At 37.5% G+C, this 15,064-nt stretch overlaps 1 protein-coding gene across 2 annotated transcripts in view; it reads left to right on the top strand.

Annotated features, from left to right (window-relative positions):
* The first annotated feature begins 7,145 nt into the window (after window positions 1-7,145).
* The window catches only part of GPC6 (glypican 6), a 458,424-nt gene continuing 450,505 nt past the window's right edge, over window positions 7,146-15,064 (top strand). The window contains exon 1 of one of the 2 annotated variants that reach the window (XM_072135425.1): window positions 7,146-7,752. In XM_072135425.1, the coding sequence (XP_071991526.1) occupies window positions 7,614-7,752 (139 nt within the window). In that variant the 5' untranslated portion in view covers window positions 7,146-7,613. The remainder of the gene's footprint in view (window positions 7,753-15,064) is intronic. The other variant, XM_072135424.1, reaches the window with a different exon arrangement.

The raw sequence follows: 15,064 nt of genomic DNA on the forward strand, positions 1-15,064 counted from the left end.
AAGTGTTTGGCACAGGACAAGAATTGTAGTGGGTTCTTGAAGGTCAAACCTTGGCCTGACAGAATTATAATAACTTGGCTGGTGTAGATTTTAATGTGGCTCACTAGATGCAGCATAATCACTGTATAGGGGGGGGGGGGGGGGGGCGTGGTGAAGCAGATCCTAGAGTTAGGAGATTGGTAGACTCTTAGTTTCAGTTTTGGTTCTGCGTTTGAGTGCACTCTGGCCCACTCTTCTATGGCTAAGACCTTTTCCTTGAAAAGGTTATTAACCTCATCCCAAGCATTATGTAGTGAGACTCCAGTTTGTGAGTCTGTAGATAAAGGTGTATTCAAGCATATCGAATGTCTTGCATAAATACATTTAAAATGCAGTTTTCCCAAGGCACACTATCGTTATCGAGCACATTGAAAGCAAAACATAGGTTTTTGTAATTAAAACGTATTCAATTTCGGAAACATTGGCATCAGGGATTCAACAGTTCAAAATGTTCTTATATTATTCAAGATGTTATCAATATATTTATGGAACAATGAGAAACCTTCCATGGTATGGAAGAAGTAGAAAAATGGATAACCAAACCAAATAATAACATTATCAAAAGTTCTTGGAAATATCTAAATCAATGTTTATAACTTGTAAAATAACGTGCCGTGAACAAAATGGAAAGTTTGGGGGAGATTTATCAGAAATGTCTGGGAGTAAACTGTTCTAGTTGCTCATGGAAATCAATCAGAGTTCAGCTTTCATTTTATAAACTACTGTGGAAAAAGGAAAGCTGAGCTTTAATTGGTTACCATGAGCAACCAGAACATTTTTGCTCTCAGACCCTTCTTATAAAACAAATCACACAAAAATGATGATTAAGCTTAACCCCTTAACGCTCTGCGCCGTAGCTCTACGGCGCAGAGGTATAAGGGATGTATGAGGAGGGCTCATGGGCTGAGTCCTCTTCAGACAAAGGTGGGGTTTTTTGCATTTTTCAGAAAACCCCCACCGCTAATAACCGCAGTCGGTGCTTGCACCGATCGCGGCTACTAACCATGTGATTGCCGCCAGCAAAGTCTCCGGCGGCGTTTAAAAAACGAGGCGCACGGGCGCCGCCATCTTTAATGTGATCGCCGCGCCCCCGAACGTCATTGGGGGGGCGGCGATCGGTTACCATGGTAGCCTCGGGTCTTCTTTTGACACGAGGCTACATGGCTTCTGCAGATTCGTTACAATGAGCCAGTGGCTCATTGTAATGAATGTGCTGCAAAAATGTCATATATTGCAATACAGTTGTATTGCAGTATATGGTAGGAGCTATCTGACCATCTAGGGTTAATGTACCCAAGATGGTCTAAAAAATAATGAAAAAAAAAGAAAAAAAAAGTTAAAAAAATAAATAAAATATTAAAATTTCAAATCACCCCCCTTTCCCTAGAATGGATATAAAACATAATAAACAGTAAAAATCACAAACATATTAGATATCTCCGCGTCCCAAAATGCCCGATCTATCAAAATATAAAAACGGTTACGGGCGGTGGTGACCTCCGAGGCGGGAAATGGCGCCCAAATGTCCGAAATGCGACTTTTACACCTTTTTACATAACATAAAAAATGAAATAAAAAATGATCAAAATGTTGCACAGACCTCAAATGATAGCAATGAAAACTTTGCCTCATTTCGCAAAAAAAATGACCTCTCACACATCTCCGTGCCCCAAAGTATGAAAAAGTTATTAGCGTTAGAAGATGGCAAAAAAAAATTTTCTTTTTTGTACACATTTGTTTAATTTTTGAAAATGTATTAAAACACAATAAAACCTATATAAATTTGGTATCACCGCGATCGCACCGAACCAAAGAATAAAGTAGGCATGTTATTTGGAGCGAAGAGTGAAAGTCGTAAAAACTGAGCCCACAAGAACGTGACGTTTTTTTTTCAATTTTTCCACATTTGGAATTTTTTTTCAGCTTCGCAGTACACGGCATGTTAAAATAAATAACATTACGGGAAAGTAAAATTTGTTACGCACAAAATAAGCCCTCACACAGGTCTGTACACGTAAAATGAGCCGAAAAACCCTGCATCCTTTAGGGGTTAATGGAGCTCAAATGTGTACCTATAAATACTACTGGTCTTTATGCAAAAAATAAGCTCTCACACAGCCACATTGACACAAAATTGCAAAAGTTATGGTGCTTAGAAGCCAATGATGCAAAAGGTTTTGTTTCTGTTTAGTTATGCAAATTAAAGTCATTAACCCCTTCCCGACGTGCACCGTGTCCCGGTGCATGGTGAGGGCTCGTGGGCCAAGCCCTCTCCATAGCAGGTAAGTCTTTGCTGCATATTGCAGCAAAGGCTTACCGGTACCACCTGTGATCAGTGCTAGCACCGATCGCCGGTGTTTTCCTGACCTTTGCCGACGGCTTCAAAAAGAGGCGGCATCTTGCCGCGGATTGCCGCTCTCCATGACGTCATCTGGGAGCAGAAAAACATTGCCATGACAGCCTCGTGTTTTTCGAAGACGGAGGCTGTCTTGTTTTAACCCATTCATTACAATGTAATCAGCACATTGTAATGAATAAGGAGGAAAATCCCCAAATACTGCCATACTGTAGTATGGCAGTATTTGATAGGGTCAATCAGACAACCTAGAGTTAAAGTACCCTAGGTAGTCTGAAAAAAAGTGAAAAAAAGTTACAAAAAAAATTATACAAAAAAAATCTAAAAATTCAAATCACCCCCTTTCCCTAGAACTGATATAAATATTAATAAACCGTAAAAATCATAAACACATTAGGTATTACCATGTCCGAAAATGCCCAATCAAAATATAATAATGGTTTTAACGGAAAATAGCGACCAAATTTGAAAAATGGCACTTTTTTGCCATTTTGAAAAAATGTAAAATATCTATAAAAAGTGATGCACAGTCCAAATCATGAAAGAAATGAAAACACCATCAAAAATGGCAAAAAATTACACCACCCACAGCTTTGTACACCAAAGTATGAAAAAGTTATTGCCGCCAGAATATGGCAAAATCAGAAAAAACATTTTTTACAGGAGGTTTTAATTTTTGTAAATGTATGAAAACATTATTAAAATTTATATAAATTTGGTATCGCTGTAATCGTACTGACCCAAAGAATAAAGTAGACATGTCATTTGGGGCGCACAATTAAAGCTGTAAAATCCAAGCCCACAACAAAACGGCGCAAATGCTTTTTTTCACCATTTTCACTGCATTAGGAATTTTTGTACCTCTTCACTATGAAGTGCAATTTGTTACGCAGAAAATAAGCAATTACAGAGCTCTTTATGTGGAAAAATAAAAAAGTTATAGATTTTTGAAGGTGGTGAGTGAAAAATGGAAGTGAAAAAAATAAAAAAGGGCCAGGTAATTAAGGGGTTAAAAAATTATACATCTGTACTGCTGTATGGTATACAAGTTTTTATGTTCTTCAAGTTCCACAATAAATTTAGATAAAATGTCAGATTTGCGGTTTTTAAAATATACGACACAAAAAGTTTAATAAAAGTTCATCAGCCTCCTGCCCCTTCCCTCGGCATTAAGACACAGATAATTCCTGCCAGCAAGCGGTGTGCAGAGACTTCCTCTACAAGCTAAAGACAGGTGAGGCTTTTATAGCAAAGCTGACTATGTTTTATTGATTAGGTGAGTTAGCAGAGCTGAGAGTGTCATTGTGTTTTCTATTCATTTTATGGATCTCGTCATCTCTGAACTGTCTCATCTCTCATTTTCTAAGTGTCAAATGCTAGTATTATGTTTAGAAGATAAATAAAATTGTAGCTAAACCCTGTACCCTGATAATCTGAGCATGTTGTCAGCACACAGCATCTCATAGCACTACAGGGATTATAATGTGTCTGCTTAGAAAGTCCCTAAAACAGCAATAAAACTTTGTAAAATTGTAAAGTAAGGGGGTTAAAAGTGATCTTTATTATGTAAACATAACTAGGGGATTAAAATTTGAGAACTTTCTTTCATAGGCAAACCCCTTTGATGACCCCTATGTGTCATTATATGCAATATAAGGGTTTAACTTACTAAGGTGATTTTCAGGTGTACTTCACCCTAGTGAATGGGAGTGATTTGCATTTATTTATGAAATAATTTGGTAAAAATATAGAAAAATTCTTAATTTTTTTTTTTTATTTCTATGCTCATCATATAGTTAGTCTAACTTCCAAATAAATTACTAACTAACATTAACCATATATCTGCTTTATGTTGACATAATTTCTTTTACTAGGAAGTTAGGAGGTTTACAAATCAATTAGCATTTTTCCCGATTTTCACAAAAATTTAAATTCAATTATTTTAGAGGCCTATTCATATTTGTAGGGGTTTTAAAAGCTCTATTTATTAGAAACTCCCCACAAAGTACTACATTTTTACATTTTACCCATCAAACTATTCAAAACGGCCCTTGTGAAGCTTCTTAACCTTTAAGCATCAAACATGGAATGGAAACAATGGAACAAAATGAAGGTTATATATATGGAATTTTCTAATTTTGACAATAAAATTTACATGCAAGATTAAATTGAGAAAACACATCTCAGATTTTGTTGTGCATTTTTTCTTCAGTATGGCAATACCCCCACATGTGGATGTAAATGACCTAATGGGGAGCGCAGAAGGGAAGGAGCTCTATCACCCTTTTGGAGGGCAAATTCTGCTGAAACAAATTTCTTGCACTATTTGCTGAAACTATACGTTACCATAACAAAAGGGGTAGCTATACCCCATTGATTACATTTTATTAAGTTTCTTGGCAGGAATGCAAAAAAAAAAAATATTCTTATACTAATTTTTTACTTAAATTTTTGGTCTTATACATCATATAGCATAGATATCATGTTATTTGTGTTCTATGGGTCAGTCCCATTTATATATTTTATGTTTAAATAAATTTTGCCAAAATAAAACGCATTTGGGGAGAAAAATTGGCATCTTCTGAGTGGCGTAACAATTTGATTTTTTTTGTTGATTGAGCTGAATTAGGGTTTATTTTTGGCTGAATGAGTTGTACTTTTTATTGGAATCATTGTGGCGTAAATGTGACATTATTTTGATAAATTTTTATTGCTTTATTGTTTGGTTGGATGTGCAAAAATATAAATTTTCTACATTTTTTTTTAATTATAATTTTTTTTTAACGTTATTAACCATACAGGTTAAGTAATGATTTTATTTCATTGTACAGGTTGTTATGGATGCGGGGATACCATACATGTAGAGACTGTTTGGTGATTTTCTCTCTTTTTTATTATATGTGGGGCATTTAGGGGACTTATCATATTTTTATTCTTATATTTATAAAAATCCTTATCCCTTTTTTTTTTACTTTTTTTACTGTCCCACTCTGGGACTTGTCATCTGATCACTTGTTCAAACTAATACACTGAAATACTGATGTATAGTGGTGTATTAGAGTGGTCAGTGGTCAGGCTCACATGAACACTAATAGATCCTGTCGGAAACAGAATTTGTTATTCAGCAGCTGAAGACAGTCCTGGGGTCCTTCATTTGATGCTGGGGCTGCCATGGAGACTATCTGCACCCCCAGTACCTGGTGTGCAGGGGGTGGCGAACGAGGTGGGGGCAGTTGAGGAAGTCTTATAGATGTTGCGGTCATGTTTGACCATGATGTCTGTAGCTGTGATCGCGACTATCGCGTATCTGACTGTTGCATACAGCCAGGTTCCCGCACACTGTCATTTACGGTTGTCTTGATTACAGTTTCTTGCAGGGCAAAAATGTATGTCCAGGTAAACAAACTACCTGCCAACTTGTGCATTTTTGTCCATGGTCGGCAAGGGGGTAACTTTTATTTTTGTTTTATACACTGTATAGCATAGATATCATGTTATTTATGTTCTATGGGTCAGTACGATTATAGCGATATCCCATTTATTATATAGTTTTTAAATAACACATTTGAAGAGAAAAAGCTGGATTACTGCTTTTATTTTGCGTGATGAGCTGTTCCTTTTATTGAAATCAATCATTGTGGTGTAACGGTGACGTAAATGTGACTTTTGTTAATTTTTTTTTTGTGTGCATCTAACCAAAATTTTGGTGTGTTTTTTAAAATGATTTTTTTTCTACGGTGTTCACTGTATGGGTTTAGCAATAATTTTATTTAATTGTACGGGTTGTTACGGAAAGGTGACTTGGTGGATACCCTGCCAAAATCGGCGCGCAGGGGGAAGGAGGGCGGCGGTCGTGCCTGGAGCATACACAGAATCTTTATAGATGTCGAAAGGGTTAAACAGCTGGGATCATGACTATCGCAATCCCAGCTGTTACTGCGGGAGCCCGATTGTCACATACAGCTGGCCTCGCGCACTGCTGTCACCATTGACAGATGTCAACAGTGGCAGCAGTTGAGGACTTAAATGTATGTCTTGGGGGGGGGGGGATCATATTAGGGGTAAAGGTGGAAAACAGCAAATAATGCTAAATCTTTATTTATATAGCACCATCCACAGCGCTTTATATCATGGGGTACATATACAAACAAAATTCGACATTAGAGAGCAATAACAGATGAAACATTAGGAGTGAGGGTCTGTTCTTGTGCATAACAGATGAAATGATGCAGTAACTGCATTTAAGATAAAAAATAAATAATTAAAATCTAAGAATGTGCAATGTAGCCTGAGGCACAGTTCAGTGTTTGTAGAGTTAACTTGAAAATCACTTACAATATGATCTCTCTACATGACAAATTTATCTGGGAGAGCAATTAATCTTCTTGTTTTATGGTACCATCGGTATAATTCCTTAGTAGGTGGTAGCTAAGCTGTTAATAATAAATTAACATTTTGCAGACTGCTACACATGAGCAATGCTACACCTGCATAACAGGAAAAAGCATAATATTTTATCACATGTGCAAAAAAGGAAGTGCAGATTGTAGTCATTTCTTTTTATTGAAACTGTATGAAAATGTGCAGTATTTGTATAAACCTTTGCACTTATTATCCTAGTAATCCAACAGCTCCATGTGCTGTCCATCTTATCCCTGGAATACAGGAGAAGAATCTCTGAGAATCTGCAATTATACAGCGTGTGGTGACTCCACTCCACATTTCCCTATCAGCCTTGTTCCTAGATTGAGGCAATACAATGTACAGCACGTCTCACTGTGTCTCCAGGATTTCTGCTGGCAGCTGGGTCAGGGAGCTTGTGTAGAGCAGAGCTGCATGCACTATGCACAGTAGCCTGGCACAGTGTGACATCTGTAGAGCAGAACATATAGGACAGGCAGGTCACATATATAGCACATAGTGCAGGCACAGGTTAGCTTATAAGGCTGAAATCCCTGCAGTGTTTTACACCCAGGCTGCTCACTTCACATCTACAGGAGCAAGCAAGGATCCTGCTGCTGTTATTGAAAAGTTTTCTGCCATTTATGAAGGGATGAGTTAAAGAGCTCTGCACCTCTATCCACTGCTCTCATAGGGTCCATTGGTTGGATGACATTTATTTGTTGGTGCTAATAAGGACCTGGGAAGTGTTCACCTTTCTAAGAAGAAGACAGGATTTTTGGGAAATTTCAAATTTTGGATTACTATACCTAACACCATGCTTTGGATCTGGGGACCTATGCTACTGTCACTTTGCACTGGGGCTGATGTGAAAGCTGGTAGCTGCAATGAGGTCAGACAGGCTTATAGTGCTAAGGGATTCAGCCTGGCCAATGTCCCCTACCAAGAGATAGCAGGTAAGAATAAGCTTTCATCACTTGTCCCATCATGTATTACACTACTGTTCTGCGTGTATTCTCCATGTTCACTTTTTGAATTCTTTACCCTTTATTTTCTATTTGTTATTTATCAGCAAATAGATTATTGGGTTAGAAATTGGTTTATTATCATTGCAGTTTTGTTTCTGTTTGTATAAGTATGCCTCAGCTTTGAATGCGTTTTGACATATTTATTGGTAGTGAATGCTGTGAAGTATATTCTGTAAATTTGTCATATGTACTTGTGAATAAGTAAGAGATTGCATTAGAAATTGCTTGATATAGTTGTTACTGACATGGAATGACTGGGAAAAGAGCATGAATTGTGCGTATAACTGGCTCAGGGTCCACTGCTGCTTGTCATCTTAGTCACAATGCTGTGCAGTTAGTAATAGTCTTTGATATCAATGCTGAAGTAGAGAAGACACCCACTGCAAATAGACTAGGATGTCAGATAGAAAAGTGCTACAGTGATTTCCAAGAAGAGGATATGTCCAACATAACATCACTGTGCAGCACTATTTCATATTTTTTTCCGGTCATAATCTATTGTTCTGTTTCTTATACTTCAAGAAAGGACAAATCATGTTTGTTTTATTAAATATGAATAATTAAATAAAGCAGAAGATTCTCTTTAGTTCGCTGATTCTGACTCTTGAAATATCATTTCTGTCATGAGTTCATTGTTTATCTGATCACTTCAGTTAATATTGTAACGCATACAGTATATATATATATATATATATATATATATATATATATATATATATATATATATATACACTATCATGTAGTTTAACATGTTTCAAACTAGAACAAAATGAAGGAAAAATAACGGAATTCACCACCTTTACACATAGTAAAAGACTAGTTCATGTATTTTTACCGGATAAACTGAATGGTATAACTTACTCTGAGATCACACTGGACCAAGGCACCAGGTTGGGTTTCCCTAATGTATTTGCTTTGTGTGTGTTCATCTCCAGATAATGCTGAATTGCACTTCGGAGAGCTGCTGTGCACTCTTTCAGTAATTAGGATAAACTTAGAGTTGCTGAAATGTGGATGTGTTTTCCAGAAAGCCATTACTACTGTGCATATATATGTCAAAGTTCCTTGTATAAAATATACCATTCTATTTCACCTATTCCCCTTTCATAGTTCTCTTCATAAATCTGTTTTATTATCTTATGTATACTTCATAGTGATGACAATTCAATACATCACTAAATTGAAACTAATGTGACATGACAGCCAACTGTTACAAATATATAATGTCAATGCTTTGAGCTGAGGAGATTGCCAGGGCCTCTGCAGGTAACTAAAGCTGATGGTCTTTTTACTACATAAAAAGTAGGATGAACTGTCTACTCTCACCTGCATTCATGTCTCAGTGCACAGAAACTGTATTTTTAGATCCACTTAACATGTTTGGATTGCTGATGTACATGGAAAGTGCGGAAAGGACATGTACCATAAGGGGAATCCAGTGGTTTTAACCATCCAATCATAAAAGCTTAACATTCTGACCATATCCCACACCTTCATATCACTGTACTTACCATTAAACATGTAATTTGCTGTAGCTCTTCGTATACATTTGGTCTAGTGTAATCTATCCACTGGTTCCGAATTACCCACTCTATATTCACTATGGGACTGAACACTTGATTGCCAGGATGCCAGCACTGAACGGCTGCTGCTAGGTCCGATTAGCACAGTATATATTCTTAGGGTGTCCCTTTTCACCTGTAACTGGGGCTGCACAGCAATATAATACCAAATTTAAAAAAGTTCCAAAAGGTCTGCTAGGAACTGTGAGGAGCAAAATGTAAAAATAAAGTAGAAGAAAAAAACAGAATAAGTAAATAAAATACATAAAAAAGTATCCCAAAAATCCAGTCCCTATCATCACCCTAAATAACAACTAGTTACGCTAAAACATGTGGTTTACTATAGCAAAAAACTATAGTCTATAGATCCGAACTGGTGGAGTTTGTGTCCGCATTTACTAAAAGGCCTCTGAAGCAGTTAAAACCCATAGACAGCATGCACAGAAAGTCAGAGAACCGGTGACCTTACTGCCTGAGTCATTAAGCACATAATGGACTATCTCATGGGCCTGATCAGTACTCAGTTGTTTTTGTTTCAACTTTCTTTCTTTTGGACACAAGTTATTCGTGAAAACAATTTAACAGGCTGCTGTAATTAAATTTGGAAGTTTTATTTTGTCAGGCATTCTTATTTACAATATTTAATAACTTTACACCTAAAATTTGTTGAATTCTTTAACTATAGAAACCTTACATATGAATATCATGTCTATGTTTATCCTGCTATCAAGAACTTCTGAGGTATTTTATGCATGGTGTATTAACTATCTTATGCTATACATATGATATAGGTAAATACATGCTAATCTTATGCCATGTAAAAGTCTGTACAGTCTAGGAAGTAATATTCAAGTAAATGTCAAAAACATTTGTTTGCATATGGTGTATTCTATATAATTAACAATTAAGATTGTGGAATATGAGCATCAATGTCTGACACTGTGCACACATTCTGACATTGTGCACCAACATCTGCCAAAGTTTTTGGCCCATTTTTATCACATAAAGAAAGACACAGGTTAAGATTGTCTAACTTTAAAAACAATAGTAGTAAACCCGTCCCATTGTGTTGACTCCAAAATCTAAAACTAAAATGTTCCAAAATTGTGTTCACAAGATCCCATATAACCTCTTTATTAAAAACAAATAAGCACTTCTTGGGTTACTCATGTGGATTAATGAATTAGAGTAATCAGATTTCTATGATTTCTTATGAACACGATAATCTTTTTTGTTTATTACTATCCACCTTGTCATTACATTAAATTTTAGGAAAGTAAAACAAAAGTCATTTTTTCATTATTGTTATAATACCTACGCATGACAATATTTTGAAGTGTAACTGTTCAGTATGTAAGCTAATACAAGTAATGAGTCCAAAACATGGAAAAGATACAAATATGCCCTCTAATGTTTGAGTAGGAGAATAACAGAGGTGTAGGGGTGCTTGTACTTTATGAAGACATCTACTTCCTGCTAGATTACAGTTGTTTTAGTTATTTTGGTAATTTGGTGGTATTTTTCCCTTGGATGAGAAACAATATGTTATTTATGAACAACTGTGTTAATTATTTGTCATATGTGACATATATTTGCATCCACGTGGTTAAAGGACATCTAATACCAGGATGAAAGACGGTATGCAAATGAGCCTGAGGGGCTCCCGTCAGGCATATTTGCATACAGTCCTTCATCCTAGTGGTAGATGCCGTTTAACTGCTTTTGACGTTCTATTTAAATAAAAATACATATATACAGGCAGTCTTCGGGTTACGTACAAGATAGGTTCTGTAGGTTTGTTCTTAAGTTAAATTTGTAAATCGGAACTGTATATTTTATAATTGTAACTGCAGCCCAAATGTTTTTGGTCTCTTTAACAATAAAGCTTCATTACAGTCACCTTTGATAACTGTTTATTGTAAAGTACAGTAAATTACCAAATCCAGAGGTTTGTAACTAGGGGTCGTCTATAAGTCGGGTGTTCTTAAGTAGGGGACCACCTGTACAATAAAAATTGTTGCCTTCACTGTCAGTCTTTAGCATTTTCTGCCATCACTTTAAACCTACTGGCACAAAAAACATACCTTTGTGTCTTCTGCGTGTGAGGTTCACCCATGTGCATTAGACAGTAAATATGATGGCTCAGGCAAGAATAAGTGCCCTGAAATTTGTGGCTCAGGTAGGCAACTCATATATGATGCAGAAGAAACCCAAAAAAAGTATTGTGGATGGAAAAAATGCGGCATAAACCAACATCATACATCTGACCACAAATTCTACATTCGTGTGCATGTAGCCTAAATCTGACACAAAGAGAGTACAGGCGGTCCCCTACTTAAGAACACTCGACTTACAAACGACCCCTACAAACGGACCGCTGGATATTGGTAATTTATTGTACTTTAGTCCTAGGCTACAATAAACAGCTATAACAGTTATCACAAGTGTCTGTAATGAAGCTTTATTGTTAATATTGATTCTTATGACAACCTAATTTTTAAAATCCAAATGTCACAGAGACCAAAAAAGTTCTGTCTGGGATTACAATGATAAAATATACAGTTCCGACTTGCATACAAATTCAACTTAAGAACAAACCTACAGACCCTATCTTGTATGTAATCCGGGGACTGCCTGTAATAGAAATCCTGCAAGGAATAAAATAAATAAAGCAGTAGCCTGCTGAGCTGTTAAATTTTTGACGAGTGGCCAACTAAAGGGGTGGAGCAAAATCTATTGTCCATCTGGTAGCACAGCAGGTAGATATTTGAAGCCTGTGTCATACAGAAAGATTGTTAGTATAATATGAGGTAACAGACTGTGGAAGAAATGGAAAAAGAAAGGAAGAGCTAGAATATTTATTATAAGGGTATTGTGTTTTTAGTGTTCCTAGAAAATTCTTTCTCATAGCTAGAAGGAACTTGAGGAGATCAGTGATTGGTCCCTGCCATTTACCTTGCTAACCATTGTTTGTCTAAATGTATAATATCACATGTCTTTCATAGTTATAGATCATATTCATGTTCCCATTTTAATGTTGCAGGTAAGAAAACCAAATGGAACATCTGAAGAGCTGCTATAGGCCAGGGACATTTTGTTCAAGATTTTAGTGCATAGGTTGCTGTCCATTGCAGCAATGCCAGGTACAAGAGTCACCCAAAAGTGTCTGTTGTGTTCACAGCTAAGGCTTTGCATCTCCACAGCATTAAACCACTGCTTAACAAAGGTGATAAACTGCAGGTAAAATTCAAAACATGATTATTTTTTTAATACAGCATATGGATAAGATTTCTATAAATCCCATCCACTAGCAAAAAACTGCCAATGCTAAACTCTCTATAACAAGAGCAGAAATAGACCCCTGATGACCAGAGGCAAAAAGAAACACATAAGGTGATAGATTTTAAATCACTGAAGGTTCAGTGTAGGGGGAGCATGGATTTACAATAGGGGCTAGAGAGGTACCTAGCCAATCTCACCAGAATAATAATTGGGCAAGAGAGCCAACTTAAGAGAACATAATGGGGGTCATTTACTCAGGGCCCAATTCGCATTTTCCAGACGTGTTACCCGAATATTTCCGATTTGTGCTGATTTTTCCTGAATTGCCCAGGGGTTTTTGGCGCACACGTTCGGATTGTGGCACATCGGCGCCGGCATGCACGCAACAGAAATCGGGGGCGTGGCCATAAAAAAAACGAAAGGATTCGGAAAAACCGCTGCATTAAAACAAAAAAGTGTTGCTCGATGCGCTTACCTGCACCCAGGGTAGGACGGTGAACTCTGATGCAATCCGATGGTCTTCAGCGCAGCAGCGACACCTGGTGGACGTCGGAGGAACTGCCTTAGTGAATCCCGGCCGGACCCGAATCCACCGCAGAGAATGCGCGCTGCTGGATCGCGAATTGACCGGGTAAGTAAATCTGCCCCTTTGAGGTAAAACATAGCAAGATTTTCCCTAGAATAATACCAGGCAATTTGGAACAGATTAGGCTGCTCAGACAGTAAGGATAACATCTGAGAAGGAAGTACAGGCAGTCCCCGGGTTACATACAAGATAGGGTCTGGAGGTTTGTTCTTAAGTTGAATTTGTATGTAAGTCGAACCTGTATATTTTATAATGGTAGCTCCAGACAAAAAAATTTTTGGCCCCAGTGACAATTGGAGTTTAAACATTTTTTGCTGTAATGGGACCAGGGATTATCTATAAAGCTTCATTACAGACACCTTACAGCTGATCATTGCAGCCTGGGACTATAGTAAAGCATTCTGAAAGCTTCACCAGAGGTCAGAGGGGTCTGTCTGTAACTATGGGTTGTCTGTAAGTCAGGTGTCCTTAAGTAGGGGACCGCCTGTATCTTTGAGCTGCAGTCTACCTGATCCATCTTTTGAGCTTACATGGTTCATTTATAAATGTTTTGTTGTTCAGTCCATATAATGTTTATGAGTCCGAGTACCAGCCTTTTAACCGGTTCGCGACCGCCCGCCGTGTATTCACGGCGGCGGTCGCGTCGCGCTGCATGGAGAGGGCTCACGGGCTGAGCCCTCTCCATAGCCGGTAAGTCTTTGCTGCATATTGCAGCAAAGGCTTACCGGTAACATCCGCGATCGGTGCTAGCACCGATCGCGGGTGTTTTTGCAGCGTGGGCTGCCGGCAAAGCTGCCGGCAGCCTCAAACAGATAGCGGCGCATGGGCGCCGCCATCTTACCTGGGATCGCCGCTCCCCGTGACGTCATCGGGGGGCGGCGATCCGTCTCCATGGTAGCCTCGGGTCTTCCGAAGACCCGAGGCTATTTCGTTTTAACCCCTTCATTACAATGTGCTGATAGCACATTGTAATGAATGAGGAAGAAAATCCCCATATACTGCCATACTGTAGTATGGCAGTATATGATAGGATCAATCAGACAACCTAGGGTTAAAGTACCCTAGGGAGTCTGAAAAATAGTATAAATAAAAATAAAAAAAAGTTTAAAAAAAAAAAATTATAATAAAAAAACCTAAAATTTCAAATCACCCCCCTTTCCCTAGAACTGACATAAATATAAATAAACAGTAAAAATCATAAACACATCAGGTATCAACGCGTCCGAAAATGCCCGATCTATCAAAATATGATAACGGTTTTTCAATGCGTTTAACCCCGTAACGGAAAATAGCGCCCAAAGTCGAAAATGGCACTTTTTTGCCATTTTGAAAAATCTAAAAAAATCTATAAAAAGTGATCAAAAGGTCGTACAGTCCTAAAAATGATATCATTGAAAATATTATCAAATTTAGCAAAAAATGACACCACCCACTGCTCCGTACACCAAAGTATAAAAAAGTTATTAGCGCCAGAAGTTGGCAAAATTAAAAAAATTATTTTTGTACAGGAGGTTTTAATTTTTGTAAATGTATGAAAACATTATAAAACCTATACAAATTTGGTATCCCCTTAATCGTACCGACCCAAAGAGTAAAGTAGACATGTCATTTGGGGCGCTCAGTGAAAGACGTAATATCCAAGCCCACAAGAAAATGGCGCAAATGCGTTTTTTCACCATTTTCATTGCATTTGGAATTTTTTTCCCGCTTCCGAGTACATGGCATGGAATATTTAATACCATCATTATGAAGTGCAATTTGTTACGCAGAAAACAAGCCGTCACACAGCTCTTTACGTGTAAAAATAAAA

This window comes from Engystomops pustulosus, chromosome 2 (genome assembly GCF_040894005.1).
Source record: "Engystomops pustulosus chromosome 2, aEngPut4.maternal, whole genome shotgun sequence".
NCBI lineage: Eukaryota > Metazoa > Chordata > Amphibia > Anura > Leptodactylidae > Engystomops > Engystomops pustulosus.